The sequence below is a fragment of the Camelina sativa genome, chromosome 2 (assembly GCF_030686135.1).
Source record: "Camelina sativa cultivar CO46 ecotype springtype chromosome 2, ASM3068613v1".
Classification (NCBI taxonomy): domain Eukaryota; kingdom Viridiplantae; phylum Streptophyta; class Magnoliopsida; order Brassicales; family Brassicaceae; genus Camelina; species Camelina sativa.
Window position 1 is genome coordinate 27,520,851 of NC_141881.1, and position 22,222 is coordinate 27,543,072.

Genomic DNA, 22,222 nt, shown 5'->3' on the forward strand with positions numbered 1-22,222 from the left:
TGAATACAATCTAAATATGAAATTTAGGTAAACAACAATAAACTTTATAAATATATTTTACCAGCTTATTTTTGGTGAGGAAAAATATACAATTACATCCCTAAATATAATTTATTCTTTATACATTTAATACAAATTAAAATTTTTTTTAAATAAATTTAATAATGAAAATGAATCCAAGTAAATAAAGTTATAAATAATTACTCTAAGTTTTGGTTGAGTATAAAAATGCAATAGTTTGTTCCATCGTCGAAATGAATTTTTAGATCTGTCTATTTAGCTTTATCATAAATGTAATTGAATAGAACAAATATTTATTTTCTCGTAGCTACTTAGAAGACAAACCGCAGAATATTATAATATCAAATGTCATAATAATAAAGTTTCTTAGGAAGTAAACTATTATATGTGAAAGTGGAAAATGTTATGAAAGTAATTTTTTATATTACTATTCTTATAATTTTATTTACGATAATGAAAATAGTTTTTTAAAAACAAATTGACATAGATCATCCAAAATCGCCGGACCGACTCATGGATATTAGGAAAGACATACATAAACACTCGAATGAATAAGGAAATTTATCAAACATTCTCACATTATATTTTTTCTGATGTAGTTTTAATGCGAACAACAAACATGATAACCTGCAAAAAAATATTTAAAACTATTCAAGAATACCTATTGAAATTTGGAAAGATATATAAAAATAATATAATTTTTCATAGGAACCTAATGACTGAAATTAAATAATAATGACTGAAAAAAATCTCTTAAAATGAGAGTAATTAGGGACTGAAATTTAATTTTATGGAAAACGGATTGAATTCTAATATTATGGAAACCGAATTGGTAAGATCTAATGGGGAATAAATGAGTAAGAAATTATCAAATCTATATTAACATTTTTGAAGTACATTTTGTGTTATGCACTTTTAGTTTTGTTTATTTAAAACGTTATTTACAACATTAACCCCTAAAAGATTTCCAAAACTAACATTACTTTAAATTTTGTTTTCTGAATATTTTATATTTCATTTCAACGAAATAAATAACAGCAATCAATATGAAAATAGAAACTATCATATACTCCCTCCGTTTCAAAATATAGGATGTTTTAAGCAAAGCACACAGATTAAGAAGTCTTTACTTTTAATAAGTTCAACCAATCAGAAACAATACTGCATAATATAAAATACTAAACTAATCTAAAAGTTGCATTGAAATTTGAAAGCATACTATATTATGAAACAAAAAACTTGTCCAAAACATCCTATATTTTGAAACGGAGGGAGTATTTAACTACACATTATGTTGTGTTTCAAAGATATTATATATCTGAATCCTTCGCAAACAAAAAAAAACAACAATTTGATTTCCATTTTGTTTTCCAAAACCTGTGAGTTTTGATTCTTAACGTAAGAAAAATTTTGAGTGACATTTATTTGAATATTATAATTTAACATATAGAAACTTAATATAAATTTTAATTATTGAGAATATGTAAAATTAAAAAAGTTTAAAATACTATATAATGTGGTTATATAGTAGATGAGTTATAAAGAGGACATGTTAGAATTAATAAAATATTATATAATTTGTGTTAACACGGGTTAAATCCTTATTTAATTATTTATCAACACTACTAATATTAGAATATTTGACATAAAATCAAGTTGATTTAACTAAGATTATGTAAAATAATTAAATCATTAGGAAAAATGTGACTTAATCAGAGCATATAAATTACTTATTATGTATTTAGAACCCTTATTTTTTGTTATAATACTTAAAAATCAAAATAGAATTTCAATTACTAAACAAAACAACTAAATATAACAAACAAATGGTCATAAAGTGTATTGCGGGTTAAAAAAATAATATAAACATTTATCCGCACAACAACCGAAAAATTTAGTTATTCCTCTATTTACAAAACATCTAATATTTAACAAATAGATACGACATAAATATAAGTTATAATAAAAATTATATACCCGTGGTGTTCCGCAGGTTAAAGTCTAGTTACTACATAAAACATCCCACCATTAGATTATATAAGATTAAATGCCAGAAACTAAACCCAGGAATGAAAACCCAGAAATGAAATTTTGAGTCAAAAATTTATGAATATTTAAGAGAATTTTGAGAACACGTAAACATCTATAATCTAACATAATTTAGATTCCTTTTTTGTTTATGAATCATTTATAAGATTGAAACCCATAAATAAATTTTATACATTATTTAGAATTCGTTGTTGCCCGTAAATCATACATAAGATTGAAACATATTTTTATAATTTCAAAATAACCTATAATCAGATCGTTCCTAGGATGAAACTATAAACTGATAGATGGTGGGTTTAGATCGGAAGAGGCCTAATTGAAGAAGGGAAAAAAGAAATGTTAAGAGTTTTTTTTTGTTTTATGGGCTTTTAAAGGTCCAAAGAATTTAGTTAATTAAGTCCAAACAACAAAAGTGTACAGGTGTCGGATAGATAACCATCAAACATATAGTTCATAATAATCATATAGTTCATGTTTGATGGTCATTTTAGCTTTGAAATCACGTTTTACGTCAACTCTTCTCTGATATGAAAATCTATTTAATGCAATACCACCAATGTGAAGAAGTGTAAAGGCTTACACAGCCGTTCTAAAAAAAAAGATATTCACTGTATATCTTGGGTTTAAAACCATATAATTTACCCCTTTTTACTGTATTGCAGGAAATGTCGTCTCATTGTTTAAAAAAGATGCAAGTATATCAGGCTAAAGCAAGATAAGTATATGAGACTTGAGCAACTTTATTTTTGTTTCCACATATATAGGAATCTAATTTTGATGCAAACTTTATAGCTATTCAGACCTTATACTACTATGTTTCAAATGTCAATTAAATGTAAAATTTGAATGTGTACAAACTATAATATAATCTCCATGTACGTATAGATACGTTTGCAAATTTGAATTATTTGCTACATTCCTTTTGCTAACTTCACAATCTCTGTGATATATATCACATTCACCAAAGTTTTTAGCAAACAAATTCAGTGGTTGTTCATTCAAGCCATATAACGTCCTTCCAACCGAAAAAATGAACAAAACCCGAGTACAGAGGTGTTTGAGGAAGAGAACTTTAAGACTGGTCAATGGGTTATAGGTATAAAGAAATTTGTTTCTTTACGGTATTGTTCAGTTCTTATCTCAAGTTCATATATAAAAAATGAACTTATATTAATATGTAAAAATATTTAGATGAATAAATGTAAAACACAAATACATATAAATTCAGGCTCCCACAGGTTAATCCAGAATCCATCAAGTTTTTTACACCATTAGCCACTATACTCAAAATCCTATAGAATTTGGGTTTTAGTAAGCTAATTGAGTTCAAATTCAGGTTGAGCTTGGTTTACTTACCCGCACATAACATCTCCATTTGTGGCCAGTTGACCATATTGTCAATGTATGAATGATTTAGTATTACTTTAATTATTGTAATAATGTTAAAAAACAACCCACGCATAGTGTGGTCTAACCCCTAGTTGAAGATTAAAAAGGACGATTGAGAATAAGATATTAGGAGTTGCGGATTCTGACCGGAACTAATGTATCATTAATGATGATTAAGATATTTACATTGATGTTGTCTCGTTCTCTCTTTCTCACATTGACTCTAATGAGTTGTCGTAATTGACTTTTTCTTCTCCACTTTTTGTTTTAATAAGGGACTGTTAATTTGAGTGCTGAAATTGAGGAGAGAATTTTTGAGTGTCTTTTTTTTTTACTACTTTACATCAATCAAAAGATGGATTTCTTCGTAGTACGCACAGACATAGAAAGACACAGACACTATTTCTATTTTCTTTCTTACTTTTGGTACATTAGTTTAATTATTTGCAAAGCCAGAAATAGAGGAACTGAAGTTGTAAACAAAATATTGTTGACGCTTTTATTTTTCATATCCTGAAATAAGAGAGATGCGATGTTCCATCGAGACCTTTCTCAATGAATCCTTTTGAGTACTCTGTTATAGTTATGTCTCTGTACTTTGGAGGGTTTTCTTCAGACACAAGCTCTTTCATCGGTCCATAAACTGTTGAGTTCCCACGTACACTTGAGCTGAAAAAGCTAGCTACTGAAATCCTTGGTCCTTGTCTATTTGCAAGAACTCTATGCTCCACACTTACAAACTTATCGTTCGTTATAAGCTGCATCAATATCAAACCCAACGTAATGATAAAAACAAATCAAAAAATTATTTAGTTCTAAGGTATTTGTTATAAAAATATAAGTATAATAAAATTCTTAATTCTAAGTTATTTGTTATAAAAAATATATAATAAAATTCTTATTGTACCTGCAAGAAATCTCCGATGTTGATAACAAGAGCTCCGGGAAGGGGAGAGACATCGACCCAAGAGTCTTGATGAAGGATTTGAAGACCGCCGATGTTGTCTTGAAGAAGAAGCGTGAGGAAGGAGTTATCTGAGTGTTTACTTATCCCTAAAGTTAGGTCAGGTTGTGGACAAGGTGGATAATAATGGCAGATCATAAGCAACGTCTTCAGGCAATCCATGCCCTTAAGAGTCTCAGATTTCAAACCTAGTGCTTCTGAGAGAAGCTCAAAGAGCAAACCACCTAAACTCAGCACATGCTTTGAGTATTCGAACATAGCATCCCTGAGTCAATAAACAATGGTAGATATCAATTACTTTAAGGAATCATGAGTTGTGAACTCAAAACCAATTAACATCTAATTTGTCTAGCTAGCACTAAATTTATATGGTGGGTGATTAGGGTTTTGGTTCAAGATCCTTCTGTTTTTAAAGGAAGTAAAAAGAAGTTAGTTAGTCTGTTCTTGTTACCTGCAAGTATCTGGGAGCTCCTCAGGAGCCGGAGGATCTGGAGCTATGTAACAAGAGATAGAATCTCTCCAGTTAACAGACGACGAAGAACTATATAGATCGAAATTACTGTTGTAGTAAAACTTGTTCTTGGTGGCATCACGTGAGAAGTATAATTTCTTAACCTCAGGATCATCCTCATGAAACCTACGAACAGCATCTTTAATCTCTTCAAGAACGTTTAAAGGAACACCATGATTGACCACTTGGAAGAATCCCCAAGTCTCCGCTGCGGATCTGACTTTCTCAACGACGGCTTCTCTCGACGTTGTGTCCACGTGGACGCTTGCAAAGTCGATGATAGGGATCTCTAGGTCTGAAAGAGAGGCAGAGGGTTTCTTGTCGGTTAAGGCATCTTGAGGGTGGTGGAAGATACGAGGGATTTGGGTTATTTTAGCGTCTACGATCCCTTTGACACCTTCTTTTGTCTCGTCAAAAGCTTTGCGCTCGATGTAACGATCGAACTCAAACGAGTTTTTGGTCACCATGGTATTGGTATGTTCTTCCGGTCTTCCCAAGGTTTCTACAAATGCAAATAAACGACGAAATCATATATATATAAAAGGAAAGTTTGAGAATGAACGGTAGAGTTTGTTTTTTGGTGTGTAGGACCGATTGATTATGTCTGTGGTCCCGATTTCTGACTGTATCGAATGATATGGATAACTGTTGTCTTGTCTCTCATACTCACCCACTTGTTGTAGCTGAACTTTATCTTCGAGGCTTTTTGTTTATTTATTTATTAAGGACTCATTACTTAAAATTATGCATATATAGATAGTCCAGGATTTGAGTGCTGAAATTGATGAGGAGAGGTTTTTGAGTGTTTTCGATTGTCACATATCTACCAAAAACTGGATTTATTATCATTTAACTCAGAGGGAGTAGTTCAATACCTTGAGGCTTGAGCTAGACATTTACCGGTAAACCACTCCCAACCATAAGTCATCAATGCAATAAATAGAAAGACTCGCAACGGTGAATTTGAATTCAAATTTGGCAACTCCACCATCAATTCTTATGATTTTTTTTCCTTATTTTTATGCGCATCTGAGGAAAAAATGTTACACATTCTTTTTACTTTTTTCGGAAACCAAAGACGCCAAAATCTCGAAAAGTTTGGAAGGAATTTAGTCCAAGACAACAAAAAGAAAGAAAAGAAATGCAAAGTTCACAATGAACTGAACACATTTGTTGTAAAACCTAATGAAGAAGAATTGATCCAATTTAACATAGAAAACAAAGCTTCTGAATTTAATATTTACATTGTTAAATGAACAAACCAAACAATATATTACTTTTCATTTCTCAATCAATGAAGAACCAATTGACCATATTATTAAATAAAACAAAAAGAAAAGCTCCTCAACTATTATTTTTTCTGTTTTGTTTGGAAGTTGCAAGTGCAACCAATGAAAAATTAGATACACATATCGCAATGATAGCAACTGATTACCATCTTAAAGACTTATAAAGTAAGAACACAAATACATAATGAGAATATCAAACTTAGCTGAAAACTACTAAGTTTTTGTTACTCAATTGCTAGTCACAACAATTATCCATTGTTTTTAATGGAAACATGATAACATTTATTCATTGTTTTTCATCGAATGTTGAATCCAGTCTAATTGATTGACACAAAAATAATGGAGTTTTGCATCTTTATTGTGAACAAACATCAAAAAAAATTTGACTGCATTGATACAATAACTTCAATTTGGTTTGCCCCCCTCCTTTTGATGGCTAAAATTATGCAGAGAAACTAATGTTACACAAGTGAAAAAATCAAAGAAAGGATCTAAAATTCCTCTGAAACAAACAATGGCAGCTCTGAATCTATACCAGAACTGAAAAAATGCCAGCTTGAATCATGGAAAGCTGCAAAGTAATCATCTGATACAGTCTCAATCGCAAACTCGGTTGTGATTCTTTTTGCAGCTATGATTCGTTTGGTGGCAGAGATGACTTCTGAGTCAAACGAAACTTGTTCCTCATACATCTGAAAGCTGTTCCCAAACAATGCGATCCTAGACAACCGATCAGTTCTCCAATTCGCTTCCAACAGGTTGCTGTATAGATTAGCCTCACAGTGTGGCATAAAGAACAGAGTAGGCTTTAAAGCTTCCCTTCGAGCTTGCTCGTTCACTGACAAAACAGTGCATCCCAAAGATTCTAGGAAACTAGATTCAGTAGCAGAGAGAACTGGATCAAATACTTCAATGTTATCACCAACCCAATCAAACTCTCTCTTCATCAAGATTGCAATACACAGCTGAAACCTCGGAGATTCGTATGACTCTATGCTACCTATACCGTACATAACTATCTGCAGCTGTGTTTCATTGCCTAACACGAGGCGAAACTGGTCTGACACCTCAGGTGACTTGAGCTGCTCCAAGAATGCTGTGTAAAACTTGGAGTTCTCAACTTTGTGCATCGAGATCTCCATCTTTTGCTTTAGTCTTGCTTGCCTCTGTGGATCAACTTCAAGATCATCTGATTTCCATGGTTGTTGCTCTTCTTCTTGAACCTTAGGTTTTGGTTTTCTTCTTCCTTGTCTTCCTTTACTAGGTAAGACCACTGTCCACTCACCGTCACTTATTTCCATCGAAGCTTAGATAAGACTACACATTCACAAGCACACTACACAGTCCCCTCCAAAATTAGGGTTTCTCTACTCAATGCAACGATTCCATAAACTGTTTCCGCTACCTAAACCACATCAACAACAAAGTTTTCGATTTATAAACCTAATTAATCAATCAATCTATTCGCTTGATTCTGATCTTATCTACTTTGAGATCGATAAAGAAACTTACGATTAGAGACGAAACACACAGGAGGGGGAGATCGAAGAAGCTCGCTTGCAAAATACAGAGGAAGCAGATAACGCTTGACGGCGAACGAGTGGACTCAGTGAGACATTGTGATTTGAGTTCAGAGTCCTCCCGAGTTCCGCGACGAGATATGGGAAACAGATGATTTAAAACACATGTATTGGGCTAGAAAAATACATAATGGGCCTAGATATAGCCCAATAAAAAGCTGTTTAAAGTTTTTAATTGACGTGTCATATCATCAGTTAAAAGCCGTCAGATTGATTTTTAAACTTACAATCCAACGGCTTATGGACTAACGTCAATCTGTGGATAAAGTACAATAGTATATCCAGATAAAATGGTCGGATGTACACGTGTCAGTTAGTAAAGCAAGTAGACAGTGATGATGATGAAGATCTAAAAGAAATATCTAGCCACGTAAGCAGTAAACACAGAGCCGATATTGCACTTTTTCACACTTTCCAATTTTGGAAAAAAAAAACAAGGCTATACGAATTTTCCGGTCTTCTTCTTCGATCTCTGATCCGAAAATTTCTAGTTTGAGCTTCAAGAGAGGAATTGAATGATTTTGGAATCGGTAAAGAAAGAAGAAGAGAGAGTGTGAAAAAAAAAATGGGGAAGGAAGTTAGGATGAGTGATTACGGTGACGATGACGTTGAACACGTACCGGAATGGGAGATTGGATTACCGGAAGGAGATGATTTAACTCCGTTGTCTCAATCTCTAGTCCCGTCGATTCTAGCGTTAGCTTTTAGTATAGTCCCAGAACGGAGCCGTACGGTTCACGACGTCGACCGTGCATCGCAAGTCACGATCTCTTCGTTGCGTAGCAGTATTAGTGGCAATGCTGCTTATTCTGAAATGGAGGAGGTCGTAGTAGTAGATCGAGTTGGATCGAGTAGTCATGGATCTGATCCGAAGAAACAGAGGAGATCAGACGGAGGTGGTGGTGGTGGTGAGGCTTCTGCTGCGGTTGATTCCATGGCGGAGGAGGAAGGTGATTCAGGTACTGAGAAGACATTGAAACGACCGCGTTTGGTGTGGACGCCACAGCTACACAAGAGATTCGTTGACGTTGTTGATCATTTAGGGATTAAATCCGCAGTTCCGAAGACGATTATGCAGATGATGAACGTTGAAGGGCTTAGCCGTGAGAACGTCGCGTCTCATTTGCAAAAGTATAGGCTTTACTTAAAACGGGTTCAAGGTTTGTCGACGGATCAAGATGGTCCGTATTCGTCTGATCAGCTCTTCTCTTCGACTCCGGTGCCTCCACAGAGCTTTCAAGACGACGGAGGAAGTAACGGAGCTACCGGGAAATTAGGGGTTACTTCGATGATCCCGATGCCAGTTTATGGGAATCACGTTGGTATGATGCAAGGGCAATATCATCAGTTTCGTAACCATGGCAATGAATCAAACCAGTATATGATGCAACAGCAGAATAGGTTTGGAAACATGGTTACCTCTCCTTCTGTTGGTGGTGGTGGTGACGTGAATGACAAGTAAATAGGTGAGCTTGTGTTCGTACTGTTTCTTTTTAAGTAAATTTAGAATTTTTACACTGTTTGAGGACTGTGTTATAACCTCTGTTTGTAATAAACTTTTTGGCTATTGTGCCCTTGTTACTTAATTTGATGAGCAAGTAATTAAATCCTAATTTCAAAGTTGGTTTCTCGAGGATTGCATTACAAACCAGATTTGATGTTTAACACACTCTTCAGAGTGGAAATTTGTAATATAGTTCACACTTCAGGTGCTGACACTGAATGTAACCTAGATTTGCTGTGACTGAGATTCTGGTTATCTCATACAGAGATATGTACCTCGAAATCATTAGCCGTCTTGAGATTCCTATTCTTTGATGTTCGTTCCTTTTTACTAGGAAAGTCATCTTTGCAAGTTCTTGATCTTCTATGATTCTTATTACAGGTTATTGGCTTCTGGTTTCTTTTCTGCTTCACTACGTCCTCGTGAATTTTAGTTTCCCACACAAGTCCTCTGTAGCAACTTAGTTTCACTGTGTCCATTCTTATGAGGTAAAAGCCTTCTTTGTTTATCATCACTTGTAGACTTGTTAAATCCAAGACATCCTCTCATGTTTCTTTTGGTTTGTTAATTGTTTTTCTGTCTTTGGATAATGAAGATAGCATCAGACAAGACCCTCATGTTTCCTCACTTTGACAAATGATTTATTATCATTTCTTATACTTCCTCCGTTTCAAAATATATGATGTTTTAGATAAAACACGCATATTAAGAAATAGTTACTTTTAAAAAGTTTAACCAATCATAAAAATACTGCATAATATAAAATATAAAATTAATCTAAAGATAACATTAAAAATTGGAAACATCCTATATTATGAAACAAAAATATTCTCCAAACATTCTATATTATGAAACGGAGGAAGTATTAAAATAGTTTTTTTCTCCTTCTTAAAAGAAAAATATCTTTTGATTGTGTTGGAGGGTCAGGGTCAGTGGTTTAACAATAAGCTAATGCTTTGTGTTTTTTCTCTCTCTCTTTGGCCACAATGGGTTAGACGGTTTGTAGTGTCAGTCAGCTATATAATTTTCATTTTTGGATGTAGTTAAATAAAATCTGTTAAAGATAAATATATATATATATATATATATAAATCTGCATTATAGATGAGAGAATCCATAGAATATTTCTGTGACCAATATGGAGTCTCCGTTAGAAGATCACTTTTCAATTTCACTCATCTTTTTGTTTCATTCAATGGATGTTTGTGTTCACACCATATTCTAACATTATGTTATGACTTTTATTTATGTATTGTGGGTCACTCGTGTTCTTTTTTCAAAGCGTCACGAATCTTGATTTGATTCAGCGCATAGATTCCTTCTATTAAGAATCCAAGTTGATTGATAGAATCTCCACCCATACACTGCTTCGTCTGACAAATTTGTTTCTTCAATGGAGACTTTTATTAGCCATTTGTTCTCAGTAATAGATATGGTGAAATTACTATGTGCGTGACTACCACAATTTCCCAACGGAAGTTTACTAACGCAAGTTCTTTTGCTTGAAACTTTCCCTGACAGTCTTTGTTGATCTTGAGCAGAAACAAAACTGACCCGAGCGGAGCTATTTGGTATGTTGACAAAGTGAAAATAATTGAAGAAACTAAAAGGTTTCAAGTGATTGAACTTGCGATCAGTAACTGTAATAAAAGAGAAGCGCAAGCTCTTCATCTCTTATCCTGTTCGAGCGTAACCCTGAAAAGTGCTCTCCAAATGCAGAAAACTGATCTTATTTTACAGAAGAGTGTCTTTATAGAACTGCAAAAAAAAAAACTACACTTCAAAAGTTAAAATAAAATACAACTTTTAGTGCAGTGCAGTTTTTATTTCATAATACTATTCAATTCTCTTCTGATTCAATCTTGACTTCGAACAGAGAGACTACATGGAATTCTTCATTTTCAAGGAATTGACAAAGTCTTCTAACGATGAGCTGCACGAGGAACCTCCATTTCTGACAGAGGCTTCAAGCTTCTCTTTCAAGTCAATGGCTCTCTTTCTCATTTCTGCTCCTTCTTCATCCACAATCAACCTCACTACAGCTCTCTCCACAGTTCCTTTATCAAGCTCTCCCTCCAATTGAACCCCAATTCTCCAAACTCTCTCTAAGTACCTCGCATTGACTTTCTGATCGCCCGTATAAGGCCGACAGATCATCGGAACTCCTTCCCCGATGCTCTCTAGCGTCGAGTTCCATCCACAGTGACTCCAAAACGCTCCTACTGCAGGATGTCTGAGAACTTCCATCTGTGGTGCCCATTTCACAATGTAACCTCTTTCTGAAACCAACCTACTGAATTCCTCTGGTAAGGACTCTATCCATTCCGAGGCAGGAATAGAACCCGGTCGGATCACCCATAAGAAAGGTTGGTTGCTGTTACTTAATCCCCAAGCCATCTCCAAAACGTCTTTGGTTTCCATTAGAGCCAAGCTTCCTAAGCTTATGTATATCACTGAGCCTAATTTCTGCTTGTTCAACCACTCAATGCAACTCCTGTCCTCTTCTAGCAAACTAGAAGGAGCTGAAGCTGCAATGTGAAGTGGGCCTATAGGATACACTGGAACTTGTAGCTCTCGTTGCAACCATTTCAAAGATGAGCTCTCTAGACAGCTTGTCGAGTTGATGATAACAGCGGAAGCTGTTCGAATGTTGACAGTCTCACTATAAACCTTGAGTACACTCTCTAATGGTCCAAATGCTGAAGTTGGTAGGTCCTTGTACCTTAGAGGATACAACCCTGGAAACACCTTGTCTGACACTTCAGGATCTACAACGTAATCAGAACGCATTTAGATTGGTTTATCTGAATGGGATTTGTGGATCTAAAAAAATCTTGAGTACCTTCCATGTCGATCAAGAATGACTCTGCGTTGACGCTAGCCAAAACAGAGCGACAGACAAAAGCAGTAGCACTTGTCGTGCTGAAGAGGACACTGGGAAGTTGAAACTCCTTAACTGCAGCTTGAGAGAAGTACATGTACTCATCGTAGACGACACAAGCAATATCATTGCCTTGTTCATCCAGTAGTTGACCTATACATTGCTTGAAGCTTCCCTCACAGATTTGATTGAGCTTGACCAAAAACATGTATGGTCCTAGGTTTTTGAGATCAGACTCAGTTAAGCTACCCGGGATGGTGAGGAAATGGAAATCAGAGAAGTCTTTGGAAGAGCTAACTCGGTTAAACTGTGTGAGAACAACAGTGATTGAGAATCCCTTGGAGTAAAGAGCTTTCCCAAGTTGCATAATCGGAGTTACATGACCTTGAGCTGGAACAGGAACCAACACTATCCTTCTCCTCACTCGTACTTCTTCCATAGTTTATCTCTTTTGTCCTCTCTCTCTATCTCTCGGTTTATCTTTGTCAACGTATGAATGGAAAAAAATATCAAAGAGACATAAGGATGCTTAAATGCTTTAAACCAGATCTGATGTGATCTTTTATAAACACGTGATATATGATATGTGTTAACTGTTTCATTGGTCTCATCGACATATTGTTTTTATCCCTAAGTGGAAAATTTCTGAGGTTGGGGAAAGCTCTCAGCGCTGTGTGAAAGGAGAAGCAAAAGAACAAGCACGTGGAGTTTACAAAATGGACAAAGAACCTCGAAGATAGAAATGACAAAATTGGTCACCATGTTCTTCCCTAACTCTAAGGATATATACTAGATATTATTATAGGTGAACTGCCCCGTTTAAGTCTTCCTTTTGTCATTTTCTATAGAAAGAATTACTCAAATGTTATCCAAAAGTTGGTTTATTACTCATATCTATAAATCTTCTAAAAATTATTCAAATGTTTAATGCCTTGAGGGTAATTACAATTTACCCCTTGGGTTTTATTTTTCGATTTAAAGTAAAAAAATAAAAATAAAAATACACATCAGCAAATTAAAATACACATCATTTTTTATTTTCCATGTCACTAAGCAGTTTATTTCAGAATCTAACGATTGAATTTTTTTTAAAGAGGAACTAAACAGTTTCCACATTTCATAACCCGAAAAAAAAAAACTCTCTCTCTCTCCTCGTCTCTCTCGCCGAAACCTAGTTCCCATTCTCCGTCGTCGTCGTTGCCCAAAGCCACCGCCGACGATCTTATAAAAGACATGCGTTTCTTTTTTAAGCTTTTTCTTTGTGGCATTGTTTCCCAAAATGTTGTGATTTTTGAGAGTCTGTAAAAAACAAGAAAAATTGAGTCTTTTTTGTTTGTCTCTTTAGATTCTTTTCTAAAATGCGGATGTTTCAGCCGTTAAAGAGAGAAGGGTTAATTGGATTTGAAAGTGGTGGTGATGGGCAAGTCTTAGATCTGGATACTGCTGTGAAAGATGGAGTTCTCGGTGGTGTTGTTGATGAGAAATTGGATCTGAAGACTATGGTAAAAGAGCTAGATTTACAAGATATACCTTCTGTTTTCATTTGTCCCATCTCCTTAGAGCCGATGCAAGATCCTGTGATCTTGTGTACTTGTCAAACCTACGAAAGGTCCAACATTCACAAATGGTTCAACCTAGGTCACTTGACTTGTCCCACTACAATGCAGGAGATTTGGGATGATACGGTTACTCCTAACAAAACTCTTCACCATCTCATCTACACTTGGTTCTCTCAGTAGTATAAGTTGATGAAGAAATGCTCCGAGGATGTTCAAGGACGAGCTATTGAGGTTTTGGGGACTTTGAAGAAAGCTAAAGGTCAAGCTAGGGTTCATGCGTTGAGTGAGCTTAAGCATATTGGGGTTGATACTGGATTTATAGATTTATAGATGTTCGCTTTGTACTGGACTCTGTTCAGGTAAAATCGAAGCCGTTGAGAGGCTGAGCAAGGTTGAAGATGAAAATTCTCATTTCTGGTGGCCACCGGAGCTGATACTGGAGCTTGCTTGTCTCGTTGTTGATTCCGGTGGTGATCCCGGTTCAGTCCAGCGAGCTCTCGATCCCAAAATGATCCCGGTTTGTTTTTGTTCGTTAGATTGTGGATATTGCTGAATTAAATTGGTTTAATTAAACCCGGTTTACGTGTTGTAGGTTCCTGATGTTGAACGATCAATAAAAAAAAATGTCAGCTCACAAGAACTCCATATGGTCGTCATTTTATAGCAGAGGTTAAAAGCTATTTTTTAAATCATTATTGGTGTTTTTATAATCTCATGGTGTTATGATCTGGTGTTGTGATCTGATCTGTTGTTAAGTTTTTAGCTTCTTCATCCTCTGGTTTTTTTAGAAGGTGCAGAGGATGGCCGAGTATTAGTATTAGACGAGTTGGAGTAGCTGATCTCGCTGAACCGTTAGACGTGGTAGTGGTTCGTGGAGCCGACGAGGTAGTGGTTCGCGGAGCCGCCATGGAGGTAGTAGCACGTGCAGCAGTTAAGGTGGCACGTGAGGTGGGTGTTAAGGATCTAGAGGTTGAAGCTTTAGTGGTCACAGGCCTTGTCGTAGAGGTGGTTGGAGTTATAGACCTTCTTGTCGGTGTGGAAGGTCTGCTCGTTGACCTTGAGCTACCAGAGGATGATGGTCGTCTGAGTCCAGCTACAGAAGAAGAGATCGTTTGGGGCTTATTATGGTTCATTGAGACGATCTCTTCACGGCAGTTCCCTAACTACATAAACAGAACCCAACAAGAACTTCAATGCTTATAATGACAAAGACAAACGTAAGCTTGGGCCAGAGACATATTAAGGTTCATACCCGAGATTTAAGAGCCGTGGGGCGAGAGGTGGGAGCATCGAGCTGATTCATTACGTTTCTATGCGACTCTTTCTCGAACTGTGGCGTGCCTGGCAGAGTTAGAAGCCTGAACAAGAGACAAGAACATCAGACCAATCATCCATGGAAGAAGACATTAAATTACACTCTACCACTAAGCTCTGGTGATGTGCAACAAATAATCATGAAAAATAATGAAATTGTCTCTTTCTATATAACAATGAATTTAGGCCATATGATACATATCTCTGTGAATTGAGGCCATATGATACATATCTCTATGTATTTAATATTGATAAATATTAAATAAACATACATGTTATGGTTGAGTTATGTATTCCGTACGATTGAGTTATGGCTGAGTTATATATTTGGTACGGCTGAGTTACGACTGAGTTATGCTAAAGTTATGGCTGAGTTATGCAACGAATATATTAATTTATTATATACCTTCTCGAAAATACAAAAAGTGTTGTTGGGGAGATACAAACAATAATTATGTTTATTGTTAAGAACCACACACGTAATAAATAAGATTTTAGCGATTTTTTATTTAAAAAGAATTCAAAATTTGAATTTGAATTTTTTTAATTTTTTTTTTAAGATAAAAGTAATTCTCAAACAATTGACTGATATGGCTGAGTTATCGACATAAACGGCTGACTTATGAAATATTTGTAAATTAGAATTATTATAACTCAAAATTAAAATATAGAATGAAAAAATGAATATTACAATCATTATAAGCAATAAAAAGTAATTATTATAGACAAAGATTGATTTCTACACAGTCTGATCAAAATGTGTAAAACATTCAAAACATGACATTTAGGGGTTAGGGTTAGGGTTAGGGTTTGAGGTGTAGGGTTCATATTTTCAACATTATGGGTTTTAGTATAACAATTTGGTTTTGGTTATATTGTGTTTGGTTTAAGGTGGTAATTTGGATATACTGATATGATAACCATTTGAAAACTTAAAAAATTTTGAAATTACTTTTTGGTTATTTCCGGTTATGGGTCGGTTAGATGAATATATAACCATACATAATCCAAATGTTATCCAAATTAGGTCGATTAACTTAATATAACTGATAGCAAGCCGAATACAACCGTAACTAACCGAAAATAATGGAAAAAATAGTTTCCGGTTCGGTTTGGTTTGGTCGGTTATTTAGTCATTTTAATTTGAGGGTTGGCTGAATTATGGTAAAGTTATGGCTGAGTTATCGTTTAGGGTCTTCTCAAAAATATGAAAACGTATTATTCTTTCCTGGGTCTTTTGTTCTGTCAGATTCCTAATAAGTATTAAAACATCTCTCGATATTACAAAAAGTGTTGTTAGGGAAGCGCAAAAAATCACTAATTCTGTGCCTGCTCAAATCCACACGCATAATAAATTCATAAAGTGAGATTTTTATCACAAATAATATCTGGGTCTTTTGTTCTATAAGTTTTCTAATAATTATTAAAACGTCACTCGATGTCACAAAAAGTGTTGTTAGGGAAGCGCGAAAAATCACTAATTTTGTGCCTGCTCAAATCCACACGCATAATAAATTCATAAAGTGAGTTTTTTATCACAAGATATTATTGCAAATAATTAACTAATTATTATCCTTTGTAAAATTGTTAACTCAAAAGATTATTCAACAAGAAATTTTCATGAGTTAAAGATGTGATAAGTTGAGTTATCTATTTTTTTAATTAAAAAAACGAAAATTCAGTTATATAATACAAAAAATTATTTTTTTCGTTTTTATTTAATTCATATATCAAGAAAAATATTTTTTTACTGTTTTTCTTTTATTTAATAATTTTTTAGTTAGTTATTTTATTTCTCTTAAATTATTATTTTTTATTACTATTTGAAATGAAAATAGACATAGACCAAAATTTTATTCAAAAGAGTTACCAATCACTAACAAAACTAATTTTTTTGAAGTTGAGTTTAAATAATCATGTGTTATGGTTGATGTACAAGTTTCCTTTGTAAAATTGTTAACTCAAAAGATTATTCAACATCATGGAAATTTTCATGAGTTAAAGATGTGGTAAGTTGAGTTATCTATTTTTTTTTTAATTAAAAAAACGAAAATTCAGTTATATAATATAAAATTTTTTTTTTTTTTGTTTTTATTTAATTCATATATCAAGAAAAATAATTTTTACTGTTTTTCTTTTATTTAATAACTTTTTTAATTACAAGATATTATTGCAAATAATTAAATAATTATTATTCGAAATTAGAATTTTACTTTTCTAAAAGTATTTCTCCAACAATTGAATATTAAAATTATTATAACTCAAAATTTAAATTTAGAATGGAAATATGTCTATTATTAGGTTAACTGATGGTTTCCCGCCAAAATATCGCTTTACGGCTGAGTTATAATCATTACGGGAAAACGAAAAGTCATTTGACGGCTGAGTTATAGTGAGTTATGGCTGAGTTATCAGAAGAAACAATCTGAAAGTAAACAGATGATATATATGACTTTACGGCTGAGTTATAATATTTACGGGAAAACGAAAAGTCATGTGACGGCTGAGTTATAGTTAGTTATCGCTGAGTTATCAAAAGGAAAACCTGAAAGTAAATAGATGATATAGGCTATGACTGGTAACATGTGTTACTATTGACTTAAGTTGAGTTATGGACTTAACTCAAATTTTATTCAAAAATGTTACCAATCACTAACAAAACTAACTTTTTTAATTAGTTATTTTATTTCTCCTAAATTATTATTTTTTATTATTATTTGAAATGAAAATAGACATAGACCTAAATTTTATTCAAAAATGTTACCAATCACTAACAAAACTAATTGTTTTGAAGTTGAGTTTGAATAATCATGTGTTATGGTTGATGTACAAGTTTGAGGTATATCCTTTGTAAAATTGTTAACTCAAAAGATTATTCAACATCATGGAAATTTTCATGAGTTAAAGATGTGGTAAGTTGAGTTATCTATTTTTTTTTAATTAAAAAAACGAAAATTCAGTTATATAAAACAAAAAAATTATTTTTTTTCGTTTTTATTTAATTCATATATCAAGAAAAATAATTTTTACAGTTTTTCTTTTATTTAATAACTTTTTTAATTACAAGATATTATTGCAAATAATTAAATAATTATAATTCGAATTTAGAATTTTATTTTTCTAAAAGTATGTCTCCAACAATTGAATATTAAAATTATTATAACTCAAAATTTAAATTTAGAATAGAAATATGTCTATTATTAGGTTAACTGATGGTTTCCCGCCAAAATATCGCTTTACGGCTGAGTTATGAAAAACAGGAAAACGAAAGGTCATGTGACGGCTGAGTTATAGTTAGTTATGGCTGAGTTATCACAAGAAAAACCTGAAAGTAAATAGATGATATATGCTATGACTGATAACATGTGTTACTATTGACTTAAGTTGAGTTATGGACTTAACTCAAATTTTATTCAAAAATGTTACCAATCACTAACAAAACTAACTTTTTTAATTAGTTATTTTATTTCTCCTAAATTATTATTTTTATTATTTGAAATGAAAATAGACATAGACCTAAATTTTATTCAAAAATGTTAGCAATCACTAACAAAACTAATTTTTTTGAAGTTGAGTTTGAATAATCATGTTGTTATGGTTGATGTACAAGTTTGAGGTATATCCTTTGTAAAATTGTTAACTCAAAAGATTATTCAACATCATGGAAATTTTCATGAGTTAAAGATGTGGTAAGTTAAGTTATCTATTTTTTTTAATTCAAAAAACGAAAATTCAGTTATATAATACAAAAAATTATTTTTTTTCGTTTTTATTTAATTCATATATCAAGAAAAATAATTTTTACTGTTTTTCTTTTATTTAATAACTTTTTTAATTACAAGATATTATTGCAAATAATTAAATAATTATTATTCAAATTTAGAATTTTACTTTTCTAAAAGTATTTCTCCAACAATTGAATATTAAAATTATTATAACTCAAAATTTAAATTTAGAATGAAAATATGTCTATTATTAGGTTAACTGATGGTTTCCCGCCAAAATATCGCTTTACGGCTGAGTTATAATCATTACGGGAAAACGAAAGGTCATGTGACGGCTGAGTTATAGTGAGTTATGGCTGAGTTATCAGAAGAAACAATCTGAAAGTAAATGGATGATATATATGACTTTACGGCTGAGTTATAATATTTACGGGAAAACGAAAGGTCATGTGACGGCTGAGTTATAGTTAGTTATGGCTGAGTTATCACAAGAAAAACCTGAAAGTAAATAGATGATATATATGACTTTACGGCTGAGTTATAATATTTATGGGAAAAACGAAAGGTCATGTGACGGCTGAGTTATAGTTAGTTATGACTGAGTTATAACAAGAAAAATCTATATATACATTTTTGGAGACAATTATGAAATAAATCCTGAAGTTCACTACTATTTACAGGGAAGGCCACTGACATTAAATATTTAATTAAATTCATTTTTTAATAAAAACTAAATGTTATACATAGTAATTGTTAGAGAAGCATATGCCATAAATTTTGGTTTAATTGTTATAAATAAATTCGAAATGTATTCATAGAAACTAATTAGTTCTACCTAAATTATTAAATCAAAAATATACATTTTTATATTTTAACACCATTTCAAAAATAAAAAATATATTTCTATGTTAAACTTAATAAAAATTAAAATATTATGAATCTTTAGATTTATAAATGTTGAAAATCTCATAAAACATGAGGTAAAATCTCATAAATTTTAAATATTATTAATTAAATGCTAGAACATGGGTTAAATTTTAATTAATGTATAAATATAAGGAAAAATAATTTTTATTTAATTCATATATCAAGAAAAATAATTTTACTGTTTTTATTTTATTTAATAAATTTTTTAATTAGTTACTTTATTGCTCCTAAATTATTATTTTTTATTATTATTTGAAATGAAAATAGACATAGACCTAAATTTTATTCAAAAATGTTACCAATCACTAACAAAACTAATTTTTTTGAAGTTGAATTTGAATAATCATGTGTTATGGTTGATGTACAAGTTTGAGGTATATCCTTTGTAAAATTGTTAACTCAAAAGATTATTCAACATCATGGAAATTTTCATAAGTTAAAGATGTGGTAAGTTGAGTTATCTATATTTTTAATTTAAAAAAAATGAAAATTCAGTTATATAATACAAAAAAATATTTTTTCGTTTTTATTTAATTCATATATCAAGAAAAATAATTTTTACTGTTTTCTTTTATTTAATAACTTTTTTAATTAGTTATTTTATTTCTTCTAAATGATTATTTTTTTATCATTTGAAATGAAAATAGACATAGACCTAAATTTGATAAGATTTTAAATATTATGACATAGTAATTGTTAGAGAAGCATATGCCAAAAATTTTGGTTTAATTGTTATAAATAAATTCGAAATGTATTTATAGAAACTAATTAGTTCTACCTAAATTATTAAATAAAAAATATACATTTTTATATTTTAACACCATTTCAAAAAAAAAAAATATTTCTATGTTAAACTTAATAAAAATTAAAATATTATGAATCTTTAGATTTATAAATGTTGAAAATCTCATAAAACATGGGGTAAAATCTCATAAATTTTAAATATTATTAATCAAATGCTAGAACATGGGTTAAATTTTAATTAATGTATATATATAAGGAAAAATAATTTTTATTTAATTCATATGTCAAGAAAAATAATTTTTACTGTTTTTCTTTTATTTAATAACTTTTTTAATTAGTTATTTTATTTCTCCTAAATTATTATTTTTTATTATTTTTTGAAATGAAAATAGACATAGACCTAAATTTTATTCAAAAATGTTACCAATCACTAACAAAACTAATTTTTTTGAAGTTGAGTTTGAATAATCATGTGTTATGGTTGATGTACAAGTTTGAGGTATATCCTTTGTAAAAATGTTAACTCAAAAGATTATTCAACATCATGGAAATTTTCATGAGTTAAAGATGTGGTAAGTTGAGTTATTTATTTTTTTTTAATTAAAAAACGAAAATTCAATTATATAATACAAAAAAAAAAAAATTTTTTCGTTTTTATTTAATTCATATATCAAGAAAAATAATTTTTACTGTTTTCTTTTGTTTAATAACTTTTTTAATTAGTTATTTTATTTCTTATTTTCTTTTATTTAATAAATTTTTTAATTAGTTATTTTATTTCTTTTAAATTATTATTTTTTTATCATTTGAAATGAAAATAGACATAGACCTAAATATGATAAGATTTTAAATATTATGGCATGCGTGTAGTTAATTTTTTAATTTGCAATGTAACAAAGAAGTTTAGTTAATAATGTAACTCAGCCACAACACGAAAAACATTACAGTAATTAAAAAGCAAAAAAAATTGCTGCCAAACTCAGCCGCTTCATGAACTGAAAATATGTAACTCAGCCGTATCGTTTGATAAGTCAGCCGTAACTGAAAAACATTCTAGTAATTAATCTTTTGCCAATAAGTCAGCCGTCAAACGGCTGACTTGTCGATAAGTCAGCCTATGACGGCTGAGTTATTGTTTTTTTACCATAACTCAGCCGTAACTACATCTCATAAGTCAGCCGTTTTTCATAACTCAGCCAGTCGGAAAATGGCAACTCAGCCGTGTCGTTGTGATAACTCAGTCAAAATTTTGACAACTCAACCATCAGTTGAAAACTCAGCCATTACTACAGCTGAGTTATGCGCATAACTCAGCCAAATTTAATAAGTCAGTCATAACTCTTAGCTGACTTATGAGCATAACTCAGCCAGATTTTCATAAGTCAGCCGTCCGCTCTTACTCAAATGTTTTTTCCGATAACTCAGCCGCAACATACCTATAACTCAGCCGCAACATACTCTGTCTCGCGTTACGGCTGAGTTATGGTACACATTAGCGATTTCTGACGTGGCGTCTGACGTGGCAATGGCATTTTTGTAATAACGTTTTTTCCGGTAACATAAAACAGGGGCACGCTGGGTATGTTGAAAATACCCGAAACATTCTAGTAATAAAAAAGTTTTTTGTAGATTCTGGTAATATTACCTAAAATGAGTAACATTTGAGTAATTCACCCTTTTCTATATTAATTTTATGTTTTGTTTTGGACCATTGTCTTAGTCTATCTCAATCCTTTTCTTTATTTATTTCACCTCTTTCTTGAAA

The 22,222-nt window shown here is 32.0% G+C and overlaps 4 protein-coding genes across 5 annotated transcripts; 1 reads left to right on the forward strand and 3 right to left on the reverse strand.

Moving 5' to 3' along the window:
- Window positions 1–3,602: 3,602 nt before the first annotated feature.
- LOC104736803 (1-aminocyclopropane-1-carboxylate oxidase homolog 12) lies at window positions 3,603–5,769 on the reverse strand. The gene is made up of 4 exons (XM_010456866.3): window positions 5,605–5,769; window positions 4,875–5,436; window positions 4,367–4,688; window positions 3,603–4,217 (listed from the first exon to the last, which is right to left on the reverse strand). Exons 2-4 carry the CDS (start codon window positions 5,399–5,401, stop codon window positions 3,966–3,968), a joined length of 1,101 nt encoding a protein of 366 aa, XP_010455168.1. The 5' UTR covers window positions 5,402–5,436; window positions 5,605–5,769; the 3' UTR covers window positions 3,603–3,965.
- Window positions 5,770–6,560: 791 nt separating this feature from the next.
- LOC104736814 (protein SENSITIVITY TO RED LIGHT REDUCED 1) lies at window positions 6,561–7,910 on the reverse strand. The gene is made up of 2 exons (XM_010456873.2): window positions 7,736–7,910; window positions 6,561–7,628 (listed from the first exon to the last, which is right to left on the reverse strand). The coding sequence occupies exon 2, from the start codon at window positions 7,522–7,524 to the stop codon at window positions 6,715–6,717; it is 810 nt and encodes a 269-aa protein (XP_010455175.1). The 5' UTR covers window positions 7,525–7,628; window positions 7,736–7,910; the 3' UTR covers window positions 6,561–6,714.
- Window positions 7,911–8,224: 314 nt separating this feature from the next.
- LOC104736823 (transcription factor BOA-like) lies at window positions 8,225–9,430 on the forward strand. The gene has a single exon (XM_019232353.2). It carries the CDS (start codon window positions 8,369–8,371, stop codon window positions 9,263–9,265), a length of 897 nt encoding a protein of 298 aa, XP_019087898.2. The 5' UTR covers window positions 8,225–8,368; the 3' UTR covers window positions 9,266–9,430.
- A 1,580-nt stretch (window positions 9,431–11,010) lies between these two features.
- Window positions 11,011–12,753, reverse strand: LOC104756483 (UDP-glycosyltransferase 76E1). 2 transcript variants are annotated; one of them, XM_087490798.1, is made up of 3 exons: window positions 12,150–12,753; window positions 11,145–12,075; window positions 11,011–11,080 (listed from the first exon to the last, which is right to left on the reverse strand). In XM_087490798.1, exons 1-2 carry the CDS (start codon window positions 12,625–12,627, stop codon window positions 11,189–11,191), a joined length of 1,365 nt encoding a protein of 454 aa, XP_087346924.1. In that variant the 5' UTR covers window positions 12,628–12,753; the 3' UTR covers window positions 11,011–11,080; window positions 11,145–11,188. The 2 variants fall into 2 exon arrangements, with proteins under 2 accessions (XP_087346924.1, XP_010477390.2); XM_010479088.3 differs by having other exon boundaries at window positions 11,011–12,075.
- Between the last annotated feature and the right edge of the window lie 9,469 nt (window positions 12,754–22,222).

Excerpts from the sequence above, each read along its gene's own strand:
- LOC104736803 (XM_010456866.3), bottom strand. The coding sequence starts at position 5,401 with ATGGTGACCAAAAACTCGTTTGAGTTCGATCGTTACATCGAGCGCAAA. Across the intron at positions 4,689-4,874 it reads GAGCTCCCAGATACTTGCAG|GGATGCTATGTTCGAATACT; the intron begins GTAACAAGAACA and ends TTATTGACTCAG. Across the intron at positions 4,218-4,366 it reads ACATCGGAGATTTCTTGCAG|CTTATAACGAACGATAAGTT; the intron begins GTACAATAAGAA and ends ATATTGATGCAG.
- LOC104736814 (XM_010456873.2), bottom strand. The coding sequence starts at position 7,524 with ATGGAAATAAGTGACGGTGAGTGGACAGTGGTCTTACCTAGTAAAGGA.
- LOC104736823 (XM_019232353.2), top strand. The coding sequence starts at position 8,369 with ATGGGGAAGGAAGTTAGGATGAGTGATTACGGTGACGATGACGTTGAA.
- LOC104756483 (XM_087490798.1), bottom strand. The coding sequence starts at position 12,627 with ATGGAAGAAGTACGAGTGAGGAGAAGGATAGTGTTGGTTCCTGTTCCA. Across the intron at positions 12,076-12,149 it reads ATTCTTGATCGACATGGAAG|ATCCTGAAGTGTCAGACAAG; the intron begins GTACTCAAGATT and ends ATTACGTTGTAG.